The 22,542-nt window shown below is 44.7% G+C and overlaps 1 protein-coding gene across 1 annotated transcript in view; it reads right to left on the bottom strand.

Moving 5' to 3' along the window:
- Window positions 1–22,542, bottom strand: part of rnf123 (ring finger protein 123) — a 180,052-nt gene that overhangs the window by 85,123 nt on the left and 72,387 nt on the right. Inside the window, exons 22-28 of the mRNA XM_078414350.1 lie at window positions 18,202–18,302; window positions 16,052–16,244; window positions 14,016–14,161; window positions 10,386–10,469; window positions 4,361–4,468; window positions 3,624–3,801; window positions 732–806 (exon numbers count right to left, since the gene is read on the bottom strand). Of these exons, the coding sequence (XP_078270476.1) occupies window positions 732–806; window positions 3,624–3,801; window positions 4,361–4,468; window positions 10,386–10,469; window positions 14,016–14,161; window positions 16,052–16,244; window positions 18,202–18,302 (885 nt within the window). The remainder of the gene's footprint in view (window positions 1–731; window positions 807–3,623; window positions 3,802–4,360; window positions 4,469–10,385; window positions 10,470–14,015; window positions 14,162–16,051; window positions 16,245–18,201; window positions 18,303–22,542) is intronic.

The following is a 22,542-nucleotide window of genomic DNA, read 5'->3' as shown; positions in this document are numbered from 1 at the left end:
GGGGGAGGGAGGGAGGGAGGGAGGGAGGGAGGGAGGGAGGGAGGGAGGGAGGGAGGGAGGGAGGGAGGGAGGGAGGGAGGGAGGGAGGGAGGGAGGGAGGGAGGGAGGGAGGGAGGGAGGGAGGGAGGGAGGGAGGGAGGGAGGGAGGGAGGGAGGGAGGGAGGGAGGGAGGGAGGGAGGGAGGGAGGGAGGGAGGGAGGGAGGGAGGGAGGGAGGGAGGGAGGGAGGGAGGGGAGGGGAGGGGAGGGAGGGAGGGAAGGGGGGGAGAGAGAGGAAGGAGGGGGGAGGGGAAGGAAAGGAGGGGAGGGGAAGGAGGGGAGGGGAGGGTAGGGGATGAGAGGGAGAGGGTGCAGGGGTATAGGAGGGAGAGGAGGGGAGAGGGGGTGAGGGAAGAGGAGAGAGGGGAGTGGGGAAGGAGAGGGTGCTGCAAGGACATGGATAGGTGACCGTCCAATTCAAGCAAGAGTTGAACAGAGCCCTCTCTGCTCTATTCCAAAGCAGCACCCTCAGATGAGCAGTTTCTACTGCATGCAAAGTTCCTCATCCCAAAACCAGTAAACTGATGTGTGAAGGATTCCTAAATCAGCATCAAACATCCCTCTTGGCCAGAACATTTAGAACTGTGAACAATTAGCTTCTTTGAGTTGATCCTATTCGTTCCAGCAGCTATGGTCAACTTCACCCCCAAGAATTGTACTGAATCAAGTCAGACCTGACCCGTAATACCTCACCTGTTCCCACAATTCGAGAGTCAGCAAAGTGCTTGGCGAGGATGGCAGCTAATCGGCTCAGTGTCTCTTGATACCCTGTGAATGAAGGTATTATTTTTATTAGGCCTGGACATAACCAAATTCTTCTCACCAGATACCTTCTCAACTATCAATGCAAAGTATACAACATCTCAATACAGAATCAATTACAGAAATGTGTTCTGTGCTGTGTTCTTATTTTGAAAATGCACCTGCCCCTCTGCAAATTGGGCAAACTGTGCCCTTGTTTATCGTTTACCTACAGCTTATGTGGTTGCCAATCCTGCTCCCAGTTACTCAGTCAACCAACAAGTACCAGTGCCTTGAGGAAGCCTGCTCACCGTCTCGATGGATTAATTCGTTAGACAGTTTAGCACAGTTCCAGGGTGATGTACCAAAAATGCAATCCCTCAGATCTTCGATTGCAGAAATAATAGAAATAAATAAGGATGATATTTCCCCCATTAATCCTGCTGTGCTGCTGTCCCTGTTCAAAGAAAGGAGTGGGTAGCATTCTGACAGTTCCCTGCTAATACTGTATCCTCCACTACCAGTAGGTAGCTCTCAAACAGTGGAGCTCCATCTACTTAAGCGGAAAGGCTGAAGCATTAGCTCAGTAATAGATGCTGCTCCTCGAGCTTCCATTGGATGGGAGACCAAAGACAGATACATCAGAGTGGGGATGGGATGGAGAATTAAAACGGCAAGCAACAAGAACCCTGGGATACAGACCAACACAGGAATTCCGTAAAATAGATATCAATTCGGTTTCTCCAAATTGCAAAGGATGATCCATTGAATGCAGAGGCTAATGGGTGAAGGTGAGGCCTGGGGAAACTCTTTCTTTCTTCTATCCAGGAGAGGGGATGTGAGCAAAGGTGTGGGATATAGATGAGATGTTAAGCAGCGACTGTCAACTATATTCCCAAGCAGATGCTGCTAATAAAGACATGATATTGACCATCTTGATTTTTCCCACACCCCTTTACTCACTCTAACCTACCCTCGCCTGAAATTACATCACTCTGTCCACTACGAACCAACTCTCATACCATCAAACAACATCTCCAACTATTTGATGCAATCAGCCGCTGCAATTATTTAATTACAATGTGAACACAATGGGCAGAATTTTCCTGAGAAATGCTGGCAGATCCACATGGAATATGTATCACTTCCCTGTACGATTGTCTAGAATCTTAGGATTACCTCAGAAATATGCTGGAAATTAAGTTTATTTTTCTTGATATGTAACATGAGATTCTGCCAACTATGCACCGCCACTGGAAACTACAGGACACCAACGAAGCAATAACTTCCTGCATTCCACAGCACCAAAACTAGAGCATGTGTCTCCTGAACCCGTGGCATGTTAGAGCTAGCACAAGTTCAGCAACTCCATTGATTTCAATGATGTGGAATTGCTGCAATGGAGAAAGCTGAGCTTTGATTTGAATTTGTTGCATATTTGTTTAATTTATTGAACTTATTTAAATGTATTGTTTAAAATGTTTCCAACATTTTATTATTTTAAAATTTTATAACAATTGAAGTTTGAAGTACCCTGATCAACTTTTAACATCTTGACATCATCTTTGAATGTTCGCACATAGCTGAGATATTGTACGAAGTTCTGACTAGCAGTTTGGCCGAGGGGCATGGTTTACCTAGCTGTGAAAGATTTTCATTTTCATTTTCTTTCTTAACCTAGAGAAGGTGCAGAAATGATTCCAAAGGATGTCTGGGGCGACTGGAGGGCACCAGTTAGATTGGATAAGCTGGGACTGTTTTCCCTGGAGCAAAGGAGGCTGAGGATGACCTTATAGAAATTTATAAATTTATAATATGAGTGTCATAAGTAAGGTGAATGGTTACAGGCTTTTTTTGCCCAGGGTAGGGGTGTCTAAAATTAGTGTGCATTGGTTTAAGGTGAGAGGGAAAAGATTTAAAGGGGGTCTGAGGGTTAATTTTTCACACAGAAGGTGACATGTATATGGAATGAGCTGCCACAGGAAATACAATGTTTAAAAGATATTTTAATAGGCTCATTAATAAGAAAGGTTTACAGGATGTGGGACATACACAGACAAACTCAGAGGGGTAAGCTCAGAGGGGTACTTTAATCAGCATGAACGAGTTTGGCCAAAGGGCCTTGTTTCTATACTGTACAACTATACTGTACATACTGACTCCATGATGTTATTCAACTGCTACACTGCCTTCTGATGAAGAAATTTTAATTGAAATATTCACTGAGTGTAGATATAGCAGGTAGGTAAATGTCAGGTGCAGTCAACTCACTGCTGTCCGGAAATATACATTAACATTCTTTCCTTGTGCAGAAACATTCACAACTATAAGTAGGGAGGCAGAGCACATATTTGATGAGACGTCCGGAACTACATCTTATATGAACCAACTCCACAAATGATTCTGATCAAGGACAGGGGTGAGTGGAGGAGACATATCAAGTGAAGCAACACCCATTGTGGAAAATACTCAGAGAAAGGAAACAAAGTGTACTTCAATAACTACTTGTATTCATATGTAATATCATAAAATCACCTCAGGCACTTCACAGGAACATATTAAACAAAATTTAAACCAATCCTTAGAAGCAGTTGTTAAAAGTTTGAGTCTGCGTGGTAAATTTAAATAATATTTTAAAGATAAGATATAAAGAGATTTTAATGAGGATATTACACAGCTTAGGACCTTGGCCATCACATGCATCACTGGAGCACCTATAAATTACAAATGTAGAAGATTTAACTGTGCAAGGAAGTTTTGAATAAACTTACAGGCAAATGCTCCAGGAGCAGAAAGTCTTTCCTAATCCTTGATGTTTGTTCAACCTACCCACCCTTCACTTACCAGGCAGCTCATCCATGGGGTTGACTGGACTGAAGTAATTCTTCAGAGCACTGTAGCTGTTCATGGCAACATTCATGTAGAACTCTGGCATGAAAGCGAATAGCGTCTTAGTCCGGTCGCTGTGCTCAATTACTCTTACGCACACCTGCAGCAGCCAGTAGATGTCTAACATCTTCTCCTGAAACATGTAGTAGTTTTATTACAATCATAGAAAACTAATCTTTTGAAAACTCAAATTTCTATCTAGCCTTACCTTTGGATAAATCATTTGCGGAACCCCTGCTTTTAAATAAACTTAAAATTAACACGAATTAGTGGGTGGCCATAATACACTGATGCTCCTGTGCTTTTGAGAAAGAGCCGAGTGCTGTAGTGGGGTTTCTCTTCGCACTCAGCAACATTCGAACATACAAATAAAAAACCACCCTGTTATGAGTGGTTTCATATTTCACCCTGACCTGTTAAAAAAAAAACTAGAATGGTAAAAGGAATTTGCTCTTTTCATCAATATCCCCAGCTCTGAACAAAAAATACCAAAGTGGTAATAAACTAACAATAAACAGGCAGCATCTGTGGAGGGAAATTACCAGATGAAACATGGCTGACCTTTTCCCTCCACAGATGGTCTCTGGTCTGCTAAGTTCCTCAAGCATTGTTTTTTGCTCAAATTCCCAGCATCTGCAGTCTCAAGTTTCCATTTCACAGGGAGACCCAGGGAGCTGTGAAGCTCACTTTACCTTGGAATAGATGGTGGCATTTATCCAGGCTAGTCGACGGCTCAGATGATTCAGCTTCTCGGAGAAAACCTTCTGACTCTTGGTTAATTCATCTAGAATATCCTTCCTCTGAAAGGGAAAAGACACAAATTACTAATAGAATTTCTTGAGTAAATGGAAAAATCAAGAGGAGACAAGAGGAGCTTATGTCAAATTTGATGGCAAACACTGAGGTGAAGGACAGAATGGTTTCCTTCTGTGCTAAAGGCATTCACTCCTGTTGTTGTGTTAAACTTGTGAAAAACCAACAGATCTAGTCTCCATTTCATATAGCGACCTACATCTTCTACAGAGTGAGACACAAGGAACTGCAAATGCTGGAATCTTGAGCAAAATACAAAGTGCTGGAGAAACTCAGCATGTCAGGCAACAGCTGAGGAGGAAATAGACAGATAATGTTTCAGGTCAGGACCCTTCTTCAGACTGATAGTGGGGGGGGGGAGAAAGAGTTGGAAAAAAGATGTGGGGCCGGGACAAACCTTGGCAAAGTGATAGGTGGATATGGGTAGGGGGGTTTTGAGTGGCAAATGGGTGGTGTAAGCGACAAGGTAAATGATAAAAAGAAGATAAAGGGTGTTGTTTAAGGAGAAAAGAGGAGTGGAATGTAAAGCCAGAGTGAGAAGAGGGAGGAATAAAACGGAAATGATTGGGTGGGCAGGGGAAATTGGTGCTATGGGAGAAATGTTGTTGCCCAAGGCAATACACTCTCTTATCCTAATGCTTCATAGAACATGAAACACTTCAGCACAACAGGCCATTTGGCCTGCAATGTCTGTACCAAACATGATGCCAAATTAATCTTCTCAACCTGCATGTGATCCATCTCCCTCCATTTTATACATATCCATGTGCCTATCAAAAAACCTCAATCTTCACTATCATATCTGCTTCCATCTCCAGCCCTGTCAGCACATTCTAGACAGCCATCACACTGTGTAAAAATATGCCCCACACAACCCTCTTAATCTTTCCAACTCTGATTTTAAAGCTACACTCCCTATATTTGATATTTCTACCCTGAGGAGTACTTAAAATTGAGAGGCTCTATCTATGCCTCTCATACTTTTATATCAAGTCAAGTCAAGTCAAGTCAATTTTATTTGTATAGCACATTTAAAAACAACCCACGTTGACCAAAGTGCTGTACATTTGATTAGGTTCCAATAGAAAAAAAATGAAAACATACAGTAGCACGCAAACAGTTCACAGCGCCTCCTCAATGAGCCTCAAACGCTAGCGAGTAGAAATATGTTTTGAGCCTGGACTTAAAGGAGTCGATGGAGGGGGCAGTTCTGATCGGGAGAGGGATGCTGTTCCACAGTCTAGGAGCTGCAACCGCAAAAGCGCGGTCACCCCTGAGTTTAAGCCTAGACCGCGGGATAGTGAATAGCCCCAAGTCGGCCGATCTGAGGGACCTGGAGTTAGAGAGGGGGGTTAGAAGATTTTTGATGTAGGGGGGGGAGTGTCCATTTAGGGCTTTATACGTGAATAGGAGGAGCTTGAAGTTGATTCTGTACCGTACAGGGAGCCAGTGGAGAGAGGCCAGAATCGGGGTGATGTGGTCCCTTTTACGGGTACCCGTCAGGAGTCTCGCTGCGGCGTTTTGGACCAGTTGCAGGCGGGACAGGGAAGATTGGCTGATCCCAGTGTATAGGGAGTTGCAGTAGTCTAGGCGGGAGGAAATGAAAGCGTGAATGATTTTTTCTGTGTCGTCGAATTTGAGGAAAGGTTTGATTTTAGCTATGGTTCGAAGTTGGAAGAAGCTGGCTTTTACCACAGCGTTGACTTGCTTATCAAATTTTAATGCAGAGTCAAATATCATGCCGAGATTTTTGACATGCGGTTTGACTAGGCAGGATAGGCTTCCAAGACTGCCTGTTATCAATTTGATGGAGTCGGGGGGGCCGAATAGGATGACCTCAGACTTGCTCTCATTTAATTGGAGGAAGTTCTGTGCCATCCAACATTTTATGTCCTCAAGGCACTGTTTAAATTTGACTGGTTGTTGGGTTTCAGGGGGAGGTAAAGCTGAGTGTCATCGGCATAGCAGTGGAAAGAAATGCCGTGCCTTTGAATGATTTGGCCAAGGGGGAGCATGTGTAGAGAGAAGAGAATGGGGCCTAGGATGGAGCCTTGTGGAACTCCGCAGGAGAGGCTAGCTGGAGCAGAGGAATAACTGCCTATGTTGATGGCGAAACTCCTATCTTTGAGGTACGAAGCGAACCAGCTCAGGGCAGTGCCATCAATGCCAACCGCGTACCGTAGACGGTCAATAAGGATGGTGTGGTCCACTGTATCGAATGCTGCGCTGAGGTCGAGAAGGAGCAGGATTGCACAGTCGCCGGTGTCGATGGCGAGAAGCAGGTCGTTGTGTACCTTCAACAAGGCAGACTCTGTGCTGTGGTGGGCTCTGAAACCTGACTGGAAACTTTCCAGGATGGTGTTTTGGTGCAGGTAGGGCACTAATTGGTTAAGGATTGCCTTTTCAAGGACTTTTGACAGGAATGGCAGTTTGGAAATGGGTCTGTAGTTGCTAGGCAAGGTGGGGTCTAGGTTAGGTTTTTTCAGTAGGGGCTGGACCACCGCGTGCTTGAAACTGGTTGGAACAGTGCCAGTGGCCAGAGAACTGTTGATAATAGAGAGGATGCTGGGACCAGCTATTGCAATGACATCCTTCAGAAGGGCAGTGGGGGCAGGATCAAGGGGGCAGGTTGCAGGTTTCATAGTGGAGACAAGCTTTGCAAGGGAGGATAGAGTGACGGGTTGGAAGCAGTCCAATTTAGATGAACAGACTAGTGAGACAGCTAGGTCACGGGTGGGAGGGGAAATGTTCATTCTAATATTCTCAACTTTGTTGGTGAAAAATTTAGCGAATTCTTCGCACTTAGCAGGGGACCCAACTAAGCTGGTACTGGGGGCGGGACATATGACAGAGGTAATTGTTCTAAATAGGACCTTGGAGTTATGAGAGTTTTTCGAAATAAGGTCGGAGAAGTATTGTGCTCTAGCAGACTTTACTGCTTCCTGGTATTTGAGAAGATTGTTTCTCAGAATTTCGAAGGAAATTTGAAGCTTGTCACATTTCCATCTCCTTTCTGATTTTCTGCACTCCCTTCTTAGGGCTTTGGTGGTGTCATTGAGCCACGGCCGACCTTTGGGCTTAGGCTTTTTCATTTTAAGGGGAGCGATAGAATCCAGGATGGAAGAGCAAGTGATATTAAATAAAGAGGCGAGATCCTCAGTGCTGAGATGGGGGGGAGAGGCCTCAATAGTGCAGATGTTGGGGGCAGCTGTGAGAGCCTCGGAGAATTTACTGGCAGTCAATGAATTTATGTCGCGGGAGTAGCGAACAGGGAGATGAGATTTTGCGGGAGATAAAGGCAGAGATGCGTCAAAAATGATAGCGCTGTGGTCCGATAGACAGGCTTCAGTAGTTTCAATGTTGTTGATTGGGAATCCGGACGATAACACTAGGTCGAGAGTATGGCCTAACTTCTAAGTATATACTTCTATCACTTCTCCCCACAATCTCTGATGCTGCAGAAGAAAAATCCAGTTTGTCCAATCTCTCCTTATAACTAATACCCTCTAATCCAGGACGCATTTCAGTAGACCAGTTAGTCTGACATCAGTGGTGGGGAAGATGCTGGAGTCAATTATAAAAGATGAAATTGCTGAGCATTTGGATAGCAGTAACGGGATCATTCCGAGTCAGCATGGATTTACGAAGGGGAAATCATGCTTGACAAATCTACTGGAATTTTTTGAGGATGTAACTAGGAAAATTGACAAGGGAGAGTCAGTGGATGTGGTGTACCTCGACTTTCAGAAAGCCTTCGACAAGGTCCCACATAGGAGATTAGTGGGCAAAATTAGGGCACATGGTATTGGGGGTAGGGTACTGACATGGATAGAAAATTGGTTGACAGACAGAAAGCAAAGAGTGGGGATAAATGGGTCCCTTTCGGAATGGCAGGCAGTGCCAAGTGGGGTACCGCAAGGTTCGGTGCTGGGACCCCAGCTATTTACGATATACATTAATGACTTAGACGAAGGGATTAAAAGTACCATTAGCAAATTTGCAGATGATACTAAGTTGGGGGGTAGTGTGAATTGTGAGGAAGATGCAATAAGGCTGCAGGGTGACTTGGACAGGTGGTGTGAGTGGGCGGATACATGGCAGATGCAGTTTAATGTAGATAAGTGTGAGGTTATTCACTTTGGAAGTAAGAATAGAAAGGCAGATTATTATCTGAATGGTGTCAAGTTAGGAGGAGGGGGAGTTCAACGAGATCTGGGTGTCCTAGTGCATCAGTCAATGAAAGGAAGCATGCAGGTACAGCAGGCAGTGAAGAAAGCCAATGGAATGTTGGCCTTCGTAACAAGAGGAGTTGAGTATAGGAGCAAAGAGGTCCTTCTACAGTTGTACCGGGCCCTGGTGAGACCGCACCTGGAGTACTGTGTGCAGTTTTGGTCTCCAAATTTGAGGAAGGATATTCTTGCTATGGAGGGCGTGCAGCGTAGGTTCACTAGGTTAATTCCCGGAATGGCGGGACTGTCGTATGTTGAAAGGCTGGAGCGATTGGGCTTGTATACACTGGAATTTAGAAGGATGAGGGGGGATCTTATTGAAACATATAAGATAATTAGGGGATTGGACACATTAGAGGCAGATAACATGTTCCCAATGTTGGGGGAGTCCAGAACAAGGGGCCACAATTTAAGAATAAGGGGTAGGCCATTTAGAACAGAGACGAGGAAGAACTTTTTCAGTCAGAGGGTGGTGAAGGTGTGGAATTCTCTGCCTCAGAAGGCAGTGGAGGCCAGTTCGTTGGATGCTTTCAAGAGAGCTGGATAGAGCTCTTAAGGATAGCGGAGTGAGGGGGTATGGGGAGAAGGCAGGAACGGGGTACTGATTGAGAGTGATCAGCCATGATCGCATTGAATGGCGGTGCTGGCTCGAAGGGCTGAATGGCCTACTCCTGCACCTATTGTCTATTGTCTATAAACCTCTTCTGTACCCTCTCCTAAACCTCAATATCCTTTTTAGAATGGGGCAACCAAAACTACACACAATACCACAAATTGGAAACCATGATGTCTGCCATCCATCACTCCTCTTGTATCCCAATGCTCATTCCTGCAGGCTCTCTGGTGTTTCCGTCTGCATCAATCAGCTGGCTTGGAGATTGGGCAGAACTGCCTGCTTCTGCTTCATTAATCCAATATATAATTCAATATGAAGACATTTTTCCTTAAGTCATACCTTACATATCAGTTCCAATAAATCTAATAATAAACCAGAGGAATGTCTTCATCCAGAAGGTGATTAGAATGATAAACTCTTTACCACATGAGGAATATCTAACCATCAGGGCAAAAGGAATGGAAGCTCTTGTTGGTGGGGTAGAGGAAGTTCAAGTTGTGTGTGAGTTCTGGCATACACCGGTTGGACACAATGGCATGTCTCTGTGATGTTACGAGTTGAAAATATTTTGTGATATCAGTGGCGCAGCTGGTAGAGCCGCTGCCTCACAGCACCACACACCTGGGTTTGATCCTGACCTCCGGTGCCATCAGTGTGGAGTTTGCATGTTCTGTGACAGTGCTTTGGGTTTCCTCCAGGTGGTTTAGTTTCCTCCCACATCCCTTATGAGATTGGTTTGTAAGTTAATTGGCCAGGCTAATTTGCCCTTGTGTGTAGGGAGTAGATGTGAAAGTGGGATAACGTAGAACTAGTGTGAACAGGTGATCAATGGTGATCGGCGTGGACTCGATGGGCCAAAAGCTCTGATTCCATGCTGTACCTCTAAACAACAGTCTGAAATCATCCTCCATCAGAGGGCAAAAGCAAAGACTGATCAATTTTGTGGATTTCTCTCAAAACAGGGATCACGTTACGGACATTTATGGATATTTGTATTACCATCCATTAAGCAACATCACAGACACGATATTTCATGAGAATAAATGTCTAGTTACTTACGGTTGTAGGGCAACGTGCAATTTTATCTTCAGTGTCCTTCAAGGCCACTGCATATTCATGGACATCATCTGACACACCCACCATCTACAAACACAGAGAAAGTTGAGCTGGACATAAGTCATCTAACACAGCAGCAGTGGGAGATCCAAGGGTCTGTGTGACATGAACATTCCTAAAAAAAAAGAAAACCGCATCCAATCTAACAGGAGTTTAATTAATTTTAAAAACTCATCCTTTTGTTGACTCCACCCACAGTCCATTGTGGCTGAGTCAGATGGCGGATCCTTGACGGGAATAAGAGTCAAGACATGGTTAGCATAGACTTTAAGAGTAGAATGGAAATTGTGCACACTATCTTTTGATCTTTAAAAGATTTCTTGTGATATCTCTGGTTTTACATCCCTTTAAAATTGTACCAATTGTACCAACTGATTAATATTGCCATTCCCCTCTCCCTTAATCATCTCTCACTAACCCATGTTAAATTTTTTGTCAATGTGTCTGCTTATTTAATTTGTCTGTCCGTGCCCTTATGAGATTTGTTATCAGCAATATTATTTCCTGTTATTCTGGGTTTCATATCACCTGCAAACTTTGAAATTAAATACTGTTTATCCTGGCCTCAAAATTTACCCCTGGGATTCACCAAAATGCAATTCTAACATAACTGAAAAAAACACTTCCATTTATTTCCCTTTCCGTAGTAAATTATGCATCCAGGAAGCCTCTGCCCCTGGAGTTAATTTCGCTAATGAATCTCTTTTGTGAAACTTCTGTTAATGCTTTAAGACCAATCAAACTGTGCTACTGCCATCAATTTCCCAGGTACAACGCATTCCAAGCCACTTGCCCATGATCCATCAGAGGGACAGGCTCTTTTAGATCTGCTGCCATGTAGAGGTAATTAATTAACAATAATACAATAAGAGAGGCGGGGGGAAGAGAGGCGGGGGGAAGAAAGGCAGTGCAGGAGAGGTTTGGGCCCACTTGGTCTAGTTCATTGCTAAAAATTTAAAAATTGCAGATGCTTCAATAGGAAATGCTGAAAACACACAGCATGTTAAGCAGTGTCCATGGATATGTTACCTGATGTGCTGAACTGTTTCCAGCAGTTTTTGTTCCACTCTATAGCTCTCTTTAAACAGGTTGAGTGAGTTTCAGGATCCAATTCCCTGAGTGAATAACCCTCGGCCATGCAGAGTACAGCATGGGGAAAATCAACAATATTAACTAAAGTGGCAAAATGACAGAATTTCCCTCCTGTGAGCATTTAATGATCCTCCCTTGCCAATCTTGCCCAGGTAAACAACTGACAAATGGTTTAGTGGTGGAGAGTTGAGTGAAATGCAAGGGCATCATCAGCAAAGGAAATAAATGGGTGGAATGGGTTGCAATGATGGGTGGAAACACACTATACTCTAAGCTTATCATTTCCATCTCCCCGCTCTGCACTCTGTTAACAGTGCATTCCCATTTTAATGTAAACTCTGTGACAGCCAAGCATTTCTCACACTGAGGAAACCTTATTAATGGAGTTGTGGAGCAACTTATTTCCTGCTAAAAATGCAGTCCAACAAAAATTAAATTTGCAACAATGCAGAGGGAGTCCTTAGCATTAGGAATTTTATATCTGCACACATTACACCTTAAACTTTGTTTGTTTCTATTAATAATGAAGTTGTACGTAACTGTCAATTCAGTGAAGTTATCAGTGAGTGGGTGGGTGTTATTACTGCATAATAAATTCTCAAGGCACTACCATTAGATACATAAATTTATAATGGTAATACACAAAAAGCATGGATAAACTGAAAGCCATCTAAAATAAAAACAAAATTGAGAACGTTGGTTTGGTCCAATAATCCTCCACCATCCTACTTCAGTTCACTCTAATACTACAGTTTTGATTCCATCATGAATAATTTCAAGGATGATCAGCTAGCATATGAATTTAAAAATTAGTTAATCATAATCATAATCATACTTTATTAGCCAAGTATGTTTTGCAACATACGAGGAATTTGGTTTGCAAAAGGAATTTGTTTTGTATTTGCAAAAAAGCCGCCGAGTCACAGATCTTGGATGAAATCACACAAGATTCACTGTGCCAGAGAGCTGAAGTGATGACTAATGGAATCGATTACAACATGCGGTTTGGCTTTTTCACTCAATTCGGAGCTAATTAGTTTTAATCTTCACTATCTGTATGTTACAGAGCACCAGAGAAACGCAATGTCAATTCAATGTGAGGAGAACAGTTCAACCACAAGCTGCAGTCAAACAAAATAATAAACCCCTTGAACTTTCTCTCTGGATTGTAAGATTTATATCCTTGTTGGAAGTAAACATTTATGGAGGAATGGTATGGAACATCTATAGAATTGTATAAATTATAAAGACGGCAGATGAGATAGATGATGTAAATTACAGGCAGATGAGACAAGTTTAACAGAAGACAATAAACCATATTTGATATTATTCTGAAATTATGTGGCTATACATAGACCAAATAGGGTTTATTGTTACACTTTTGTTAGCTTTTGGAGATTCTTTATACTGTATGCTGGCTGGACTCAGTTTCTTCCACTTCCTGCACAGTGAAATAAAGTGAGAGAAATTCCTGGAATTACTTGAAGTATAACATTCACAAGATGTTGTGATGCTTTGAAATTCCAGCATCTGCTGGCTGAATGGCAGGTAGTGATAGAATAGGGTTTATTGTTACACTTTTGTTAGCTTTTGGAGATTCTTTATACTGTATGCTGGCTGGACTCAGTTTCTTCCACTTCCTGCACAGTGAAATAAAGTGAGAGAAATTCCTGGAATTACTTGAAGTATAACATTCACAAGATGTTGTGATGCTTTGAAATTCCAGCATCTGCTGGCTGAATGGCAGGTAGTGATAGAATGAGGCCAAGACTTCAGCTGAGTACTGGAAGTGTGCTGCACCGTTGGAGAAGCATTGTTAAATCAATGTCATGGGTGATTTCTTAGCATTAAGTAAAATGGTGATACTTTTAAGAAGAGCACAGTTGTTCTCTGCACTCACATCGGTTCAACACAAAAATTTGCAATAGGTGCTATCAACGTGGTTTCCTCTCGCAGACTGGGCAACGGCTTTGCCAAAAACTCTGTCCACCATGGCCATCTGGAGTTCTTGGCTGCAAGACATTTTAATTCCTCATCTCATTCCCACTCATCAATCTGAATATCCTCGGACTCCTGCACTTCTGAAGCCAATTGCAAACTCAGAGGAAAACTTCTTATATTCCACCTGGATAGTCTACAACCAAACAGCATAAATATCAGCCCCCGCGATCAACTCTCAGCCTGTATGGTCATTTCCATTCTTCCCTCTCCCACCTGACTTCATCTGCAAATCAACTTCTCCTCTCTTGGATCTTCCAATGCTTGCAAGTTCTTTATCCACCCCTTTCCCTCATCTCATCTCCTCTCTACTCATTCAGTCCACTGTCCCGATCCAAAATATCAACTGTCCATTTCCCTACATAGATGTTGCCTGGCTCACAGAGTTCATCCAGCAGTTTTGTTTTTTTCTCCAGATTCCAGCACCTGTAGTCTCTCGTGCCTCCACTCACATCAGTTTCTCAGCTAACTTTACTACATTACCTTGCCAAGCTGCTGGTGCACGCTGAGGTTGTACATCATGACAGCTCCATCTAGTATTTCCAGTAGCGATTTCTCTGTGATTGGTTGTTCTGGTTCATCAGGAGGACGCCCTAACAATAGACCATCATTTCCGTGGCTTCCTTCAACTGTAAGAAGCAATCTTATTATGTCAAGAGTCAAGAGTGGTTAATTGTCATATGCAACGGGTACTTTCTGCAGTTGTACAGGCAAATTAACATAACAATAAATAATAATACGATAAATTATCAGTTATACTAGGTAAACAGACCATAATAGCGCAAGTCAAATATGTAGTGAAACCCTTATACAAAGTCCATGGTAGTTATGTGCTGAGATAGTGTTGTGGCTAGGGTTACACAGTGTGATTCAATAGCCTGATGGTTAATGAGAAGCTGTTTTTGAATCTAAACGTAATGGTTCTCTGAATCCTGTAACCTTCTTCCTGATGGTGGCAGTAAGAGAGGGTGGCCAGGATGGTGTGAGTCTTTGATGATATTAGTTGCCTTCTTGAGGCAGTGCTTTGTGTAGATTCCTTCAATGGTAGGGTTAATACCCATCTTGGACCAGGCAACAACCACGTTCGACAGCCTCCTTTCTTCATCACATGGGAAGTCTAAAATGGGCAGGACCTACACAGTGAATGGTAGGACTCTGGGGAGTATTGTAGAGCAGTGGGATCTAGGAGTACATGTACATGCACGTAGATAGGATGGTCAAAAATACTTTTGACCCATTGGCCTTCATCCGTCAGAGTATTGAGTATAGAAGTTGGGAGGTCATGTTGCAGTTACATAAGATGTTGGTGAGGCTGCGTTTAGAGTATTGTGTTCAGTTCTGGGTACCATGTTATAGGAAAGATGTTGTCAAGCTGGAAAGGGTATGGGGAAAATTTATGAGGATGTTACCGGGGCTTGAGGGTCTGAGCTATAGGGAGAGTCGAGTAGGCTGCGACTCCATTCCTTGGAGCACAGGAGGATTGGGAGTGATCTTATAGAGGTGTATAAAATCATGAGAGAAATAGATCAGGTAGACGCAGTCTCTTGCCCAGAGTTGGGAAATCGAGGACCAGAGGACATAGGTTAAAGGTGAAGGAGAAAAGATTTATTAGGAATCTACAAAATGGAATCTGAGGGGAAATATTTTCCACACAAAGTGTGGTGGAATGTGCTACCAAAGGAAGTTGTTGAGGCAGGGACTATTGCAACGTTTAAGAAACAGTTAGACAGGTACATGGATATGACAGGTTGGAAGGGATATGGGCCAAACGCAGGCACATGGCACTAGTGTAGCTGGGACATGCTGGCTTGTGTGGGCAAGTTGGTCCGAGGGGCCTGTTTCCACGCTGTATGACTCTATATACACATTACATAATGCATTCATTTCACTGTTCAACTGTATATTATGAAATATCTCACAACCAGCATTATGTTTGTGAACAAAGTGACTATATCATTGCTACTTGAACCTTTTTCCTGAATCAATTAGCAATTGCCTTGTTTAAGTACAAATTTTTAATGATTTCTTTATAACAAATTCTCCACACAGTCAATATATAGTCTTCTGAAAGATTTTACTTGGATGGATTTGGTTCAGGAGATAGTTGTAGGTATGCTGCATGTAACTGGTAACTGCTGCAGGTGTATGTTCCGTAATTTACCCAGTGGGTGCTGAAATCATTATATGCAATGCCCCATTCTTCCCCTTTGTTACGGTTTAACACTTAACCCTCTTGCCTTCTTCACCATTCCAGTTTCGATCCCCATAGCATGAATGCGGTTGTCTTTTACTGCCCCTTTTCCTAAACTTTATCCTAAAATATTTAACCTCTATTTTTATAAAATATCCACCACATAAAACAAGCTTTACTTATCCTTCTACAGAAGCTGTCTGACTTAACAATTGTCTTTAAACATTTTGTAGTTTTGTGACCTAAAGTTGTCTCCTTCTCATATGTAACACTTTTCAGATTTACTAGTCAAACAAATTATGTTATTGCTGACTAAAAGGGTACTTACTGTCCTCCTCCGTCCTCTGCTCCACACTCAGAGTACGAACCTTAACCTTTTCCACAGTAGCCAGAGATCGGCGGGGATTCATCAAGCTCACTGCTGCTGTACTTAGGAACCTATTAGCTCGGCCGAGAGTTGGAGAACTTAACCAACTTGGTCTCGCAAGAGCTCCACCTCCAGCGGAAGCACCACCCAGCCTCTGCCAAAATTCAAGGAACATGCAAAGGAGGCAGAATACAATTACAAAGATGGAATAAGTGACTGGAATTGCAATTAAAACTTAACACTTAAGGACCACTCCTCTCTACAGTACAACTCCAATAATCTGCGATCAGATTATCAGCATCTGGCTCACCAGGATCTTGCTTTCCCTACTCCCTTTATACACACAAGAGCCCCTCTTCTTATGCTCCCTTTAAACATACCTGAACTGTGCTCCATGTGCTCCCTTTCAACGTTCTGCTACTGTTTCCCGACTAGGATGCTGTTTCCCCGCACTCCCTTAGGACATGCCAGTCCTAGATTTATCATAGATTCCCTTAATACCATATCATTCTTTCAACATATTTCCAACCACACCTGTATTCATGCATGTTTTTAGTTCCTGCAGGATGTATTAAAGTCAATTTTTCCCACTTGATTTTGTTACTAACACGTCTAACTTTTTTAGAATGGGCTTACTGATTTGAGATAGGTATTTGCTCAATCTCCTTCGCAATGTTTGCTTAGATTTGCTTTCTCTGTCAAATTTATTAAATGTCAAATTTATTTGCTTTTGCCATTTCCTCAATACTATGCATTTAGTTATTATTGGTCTTGGTTAAATTTGATAATTCTGTGCTTTGCTTTAACACGCAATTCCTATGTGTTTTAAAGATTATTACAATGAAATTAACTCAAATTAAGACCCATTGCCCACATTGGATCATGAGGATAACATCAAGGGATTTCAGATTGGATAGTGTTCATGGAGTAAGGGCGGATTAATATTCTGAGGAGTTCTTCTCTACAGAACCTTCCTGGAAAAGCAATAATTTAACAAGGCACAGTACAGAGCACTGGAGACCTTTGAACTATTTTTAATCGGACTTTATCTTGCATTAAACGTTGAACCCCTTTATCTGTGCATTGTGGACGGCTTGATTTTAATCATGTATTGTCTTTCGCAGAGGATCTCACCTGGTCTACCAACACCATCACCACAGTAAAGAAGGCACAGCAGAGACTCCACTTCCTGAGGATCCTCAGGAAAACCAACCTGCAGGAGAAGCTCATGTTGTCCTTCTATCGCTGCTCCATCGAGAGTGTGCTGGCATACTGTATAACCACATGGTATGCCAGCTGCTCAGAAAAGGACAGGAAGGCCCTTCAGAGGGTCATCACGACGGCCCAGAAAATCATCGGCTGCTCACTGCCCTCCCTGGAGCACCTGTTCAGCCTGCGCTGCCTCAGTAGAGCAGGCAAAATAATAAAAGATCCATCCCACCCCGGCCACCGTCTGTTTGTTCATCTGCCCTCTGGTCGACGTTTCAGGTCAATCAAATCCCGAACAAACAGACTTAAGAACAGTTTTTACCCCAGGGCCATACGAGAACTGAACACTACCTGTGCACTAGGCAACACCGTTAAAAAATCTTGTACTTAATTTAATTGTATTTATGTATTTATTTGTTTTTGCATTTATTGCATATATGTTTGTACGCACCGTCAGGATTGGCTGTTTTTTAATTTCGTTGTACTCGTTGCAATGACAATAAATGAATATTATTATTATTATTATTATTTTCTTTGACTGGAGACCACGCAAACAAAAGCTTTTCACTGTACCTCAGTACACAATAAACTAAACTGTCCCATTATCACAAATCTTATGTGAAACGCAACCATATAAGGATAACATAAGTTCTACAAGAACATTGAGAAACTGCTTACATGATGTGCAGCTTCAATGTAAATTATAAAGAGACATCTAATGATGATATATGCACATACATGTGACTATCAGTTACTATCATTTTTATCATCTGAATATCAATAATAAACCCTCCACAATCCTAATGAAATTCTTGATTAGCAATAGTCATACCACTACTTCCGTTGGAATCTACCAACTACCTTAAACTGTGCAAACTCAAACAAAGCTACACTTTTTGTACCTGTTGAGTTATACTCTCATCATCCTCATCTAAGTCATCCATTGATATGGCGGAGATCTCTGCAGGATCGATGATAATGTTGGCCTTTGATGCAAGATCATCTATAAAAAATACAGTGAGCATTAGAACCTTCAATTTTACTGCACTGGTACACATTATTAATAAGATCAATAAAATGAAATTAAAACTGCTGAGTACAAGAATAAATATCAATCCCTCAAAGTTTTCCATATCATTAGGCAAAATAAATCTATGTCCGAATGAGCCCATATGTTTAACACGCTAAGGTGATGAATCATAAAACAATGATGAGGAGTTAATGAAGAGCATGTCCAGGTAAATATCACAGTTATATTAACAGGACTTATAAAAACTGAAAAGCATTGTAAAATTGACCAAACAATACCTTCATATGTCCTTCATTTATCATTATAATCCATTGAGTGAAACGCAGAGCTAGAATGAATACATTACACGTTTTTTTAAATCTGTACAATGATTTTGGGAATGGGGAGAGAAATCACTCAATTTCTCCAGAGGATTTCTTAATACTGGAAAAACTTACACAAAAATTTCCCAGTTTAGAATTCTCTGGCAAGTTTGATAAGTGTTCCCATCTGTAGGCTCATTGGTGCTTGCCTGGCACTGACTCAGTTTCCAATATCAATGATTGGGAGTCCAGGTGGCCCAGTAAATTTTAGTTATAAATTTGGTCAGTCAGCTGAACGGACAAGGTTTGTGCTCCATTGGTGAATCAGGTTTGGCTGCTGTGCAGTTACTTGCTGGAATTCCATGTCATTTGGAAAGATTTTACAGAGTATTATTATTTTATTGGGCTGACAGATTTTAATCCATCAGGGAACAAAATGTACTTTGCAAAATAAGCAATAAATTCATGGAAATTAAAAGGCAAATGAAGTAATATTGCGACATACACTCTGTCCCTTTCATAACAGAGACTGTTTCAAGAATATAGACTGTAGAACAATACAACACAGGAACAGGCCCTTCTGCCCACGAGGTCTGTGTGAAACATGATGCCAAATTAAACCAACCCCATCTATCCACACTTGATATATATATTCCTGCAATTGAAGTATTATTGATTTCTTCTTTAGCCACTCCCCCTCCACCTTTACCCTGAGCTATCCCTGCCCTGCGCGGCGGCCTAGATCCACACCTGCCGAGGGCTCCACGGAGCCCTCTGAGCCTGCCGGAGATGCCCGTGGAGGAGTATGGTGTTTTTACCATCAGCGCTGGGGCTCGGCGGCCCGCCAGTGTCGCCCGCCTTGTACGTTTCCGGGAAACGCTGGGGCCGGCCGCCGGTGATCACCGCAGCGGTCGGCAAGATTCACCGCCTTTATGCCTGGGACCGGTGGTCAGGCCAAAGATGTCTAGTGGATACAGGGGCCGAAGTCAGCGTTGTGCCCCCGTCCGGGATGGACACGTGTGCTGGCAAGCGGGGGCCCTCGTTGACCGCCGCTAATGGCAGCCCCATACGGTTCCCATGATCTTTGGCACTTGCCACTTTTCCTGGACATTTACTGTGGCAGACGTATCCCAGCCACTGTTGGGCGCGTATTTCCTCCGGGCGCAACCTCTGTTGGTGGACGTGAGGGGTCAACGCCTTATCCATGCTTCTACGCTTGAAGCATTCCCCTTAAGCCCTCCTGCGTCCGCTGTGCCAGTCCGCAACCCGGTGGCGGCGGTGGATAATATCTACGCCCAGATTTTGGCCAATTTTCCAGCAATCCTGACCCCTCAATTCAACTCAACCAACCCGAAGCATGGGGTTCAACACCATAATTCTCACTTCGGGCCACCGCTTCATGCCCGCGCCCGCAGACTGGCCGCCGACAAACTCCAGATTGCGAACGCAGAGTTTCGGAAGATGGAAGCCATGGGAATTGTTCAACACTCAAACAGCCCATGGGCTTTCCCACTGCACATGGTGCCCAAGGTCTCCGGCGGTTGGAGGCCTTGTGGCGACTACCCCCGCCTGAATGATCCCATCCCGCACATCCAGGACTTCTCTGCCCATCTGGCTGGGGCTGTTCTTTTCTAAGATCGACTTGGTTAGGGGTTACCATCAGATCCCTGGGCGACCGGAGGATTTACAGAAAACCGCCATCATCACCCCTTTCGGATTGTTCGAATTCCTGCATATGCCCTTTGGCCTTAAGAACGCTGCGCAGGCATTCCAACGCCTGATGGACACCGTGGGGCAGGGGCTCGATTTCATCTTCAGTTACATGGATGACATCCTGGTGGCGAGTCGTTCACGGCAGGAGCATTGCGCCCACCTCCGTCTGATTGTTGTGTCAACGACTCAACGAATTTGGGCTTGTGATCAACCCGGATAAGTGCCGGTTTTGCCTCCGAGCTGTCGATTTCCTGGGCCACCGTGTGATGCAGCACGGTGGGGTGCCCTTACCAGACAGGGTGGAGGCCATTCGCTGGTTTCCACGGCCGTCCACAATGCAGGGCCTGCAGGAGTTTGTGGGCATGGTTCAATTTTACCACCGATTTGTGGCGGCGGCGGCAAAGATACTGCGGCCCCTATTCCAGCTGTTGTCGGGTAAGCGGCGGGACGTGCAGTGGACCTGCGGCACCGTGGCAGCTTTAGAAGGGGCGAAAGAAGCATTGGCTCGGGCGACGATGTTAGTGCATCCACGTGTCGACGCCCCTACAGCACTAACGGTGGATGCCTCGAACTCTGCGGTCGGTGGCGTGTTGGAGCAGTCTTTTGACGGTCACTGGCGGCCTCTTGCATTTTTCAGCCGCCAGCTTAGCCCGGCAGAGTGTAAGTACAGCACATTCGACCGGGAGCTGCTCGCCTTACACCTGCCGGTTAGGCATTTTCGGTATCTCCTGGAGGGCCGAGACTTCATCGCCTTTACCGATCATAAGCTCCTCACTTTCTCTTTCGCTAAGATTGCGGATCCCTGGTCCGCTCGGCAGCAGCGCCAACTCACGGCAATCTCGGAGTTTACCACGGACATCCGCCACATCGCGGGGAAAAGTAACCTGGTCGCGGACGCCTTGTCCCGCCTGGCGGTGGCAGCCACTCTCGACATGGCCCCGGGAATTGATTATTCTGCTTTGGCGGCAGCGCAGCTGGCAGACGAGGAGATGAAGGCATACTGAACTGCCATCACGGGTCTGGTGCTCGAGGACGTTCCTTTGGGTCCCGCCGGTATCACTGTCCTGTGTGACACCTCCACAGGGCAGCCGCGGCCTGTTGTTCCGGTGGCCTGGCGCCGTTGGTTGCTGTAAAATTCGTGTGGCATAGGTCGCGGAAACAGGTCGGTCATTGGGCCCAGACGTGCATTGCAAGTCAAACATCGAAGGTTCAGCGGCACATTCAGGCGCCAGTTCAAGACTTTGCAGTGCCTTGCCGGCGTTTCGACCGTATTCACGTGGATATCATGGGGCCGCTGCCTCCATCCCGCGGCATCTCACATCTACTTACGGTGGTGGACCTCTTCACGCTCATTGACACCTGTGCACGTGCCCTGGTGGCCTATTGGATTGCCTGTTTCGGGGTGCCGCTGGACATCTCATGCGACCGGTGTGCCCAGTTCACATCAGAGCTGTGGTCTGCAATGGCTTGCCTGTTGGGGACTCAGCTCCACCACTCGACGGCTTACCACCCCCAGTCCAATGGGTTGGTGGAACGTTTCCACCGCCGCCTTAAGGACGCTTTAAAGGCATGCCTCACCGGTCCAGGCTGGATGGACGAGTTGCCGTGGGTCCTGTTGGGGATTCGCACCGCCCCTAAGGAAGACTTGCAATCTTCATCGGCGGAATTGGTTTACGGCTTTCCCCTCACCGTGCCCGGGGAATTTATTCCAACCACGGGCGGCCCCCAGGAGTCACCGTCCTCCATGTTGGTCCGACTGCAGGAGAGGATCGGCGCCCTGTCCCCTGTCTCAACTCCATCATATGTGCCTCCGGCTCTCGCCGATAGCTCGTATGTTTTCCTTCGGCACGATGCACACAGGTCACCCTATGAAGGTCCTTTTCGGGTGCTGCGACATGGGCCCACGACTTTTGTATTGGACATGGGGGGTCGGCAAGAGACGGTATCGGTGGCTCGCCTGAAACCGGCCCATTTGGACCTGAGCGAGCCAGTACAGGAGGCCCAGCCTCGTCGTCGGGGGTCCGCCATCTCGGGTCCAACCTAATTTGTCCTTACAGGGCAGGCCCCTTTTGCGCGGGGACGTACGTACAAGGTTCGGCCGCCTCATTCGGCTGCCCGTCCATTTTTGCGCCTCTGGTTCTGGGGGGGGGGGGGTCATGTAGCGGCCCCTGGTAGTGAGCCACACGAGGTACATAACC

This window comes from Rhinoraja longicauda, chromosome 17 (assembly GCF_053455715.1).
Source record: "Rhinoraja longicauda isolate Sanriku21f chromosome 17, sRhiLon1.1, whole genome shotgun sequence".
NCBI lineage: Eukaryota > Metazoa > Chordata > Chondrichthyes > Rajiformes > Arhynchobatidae > Rhinoraja > Rhinoraja longicauda.
This window is presented reverse-complemented; position numbering and strand designations above follow the sequence as displayed.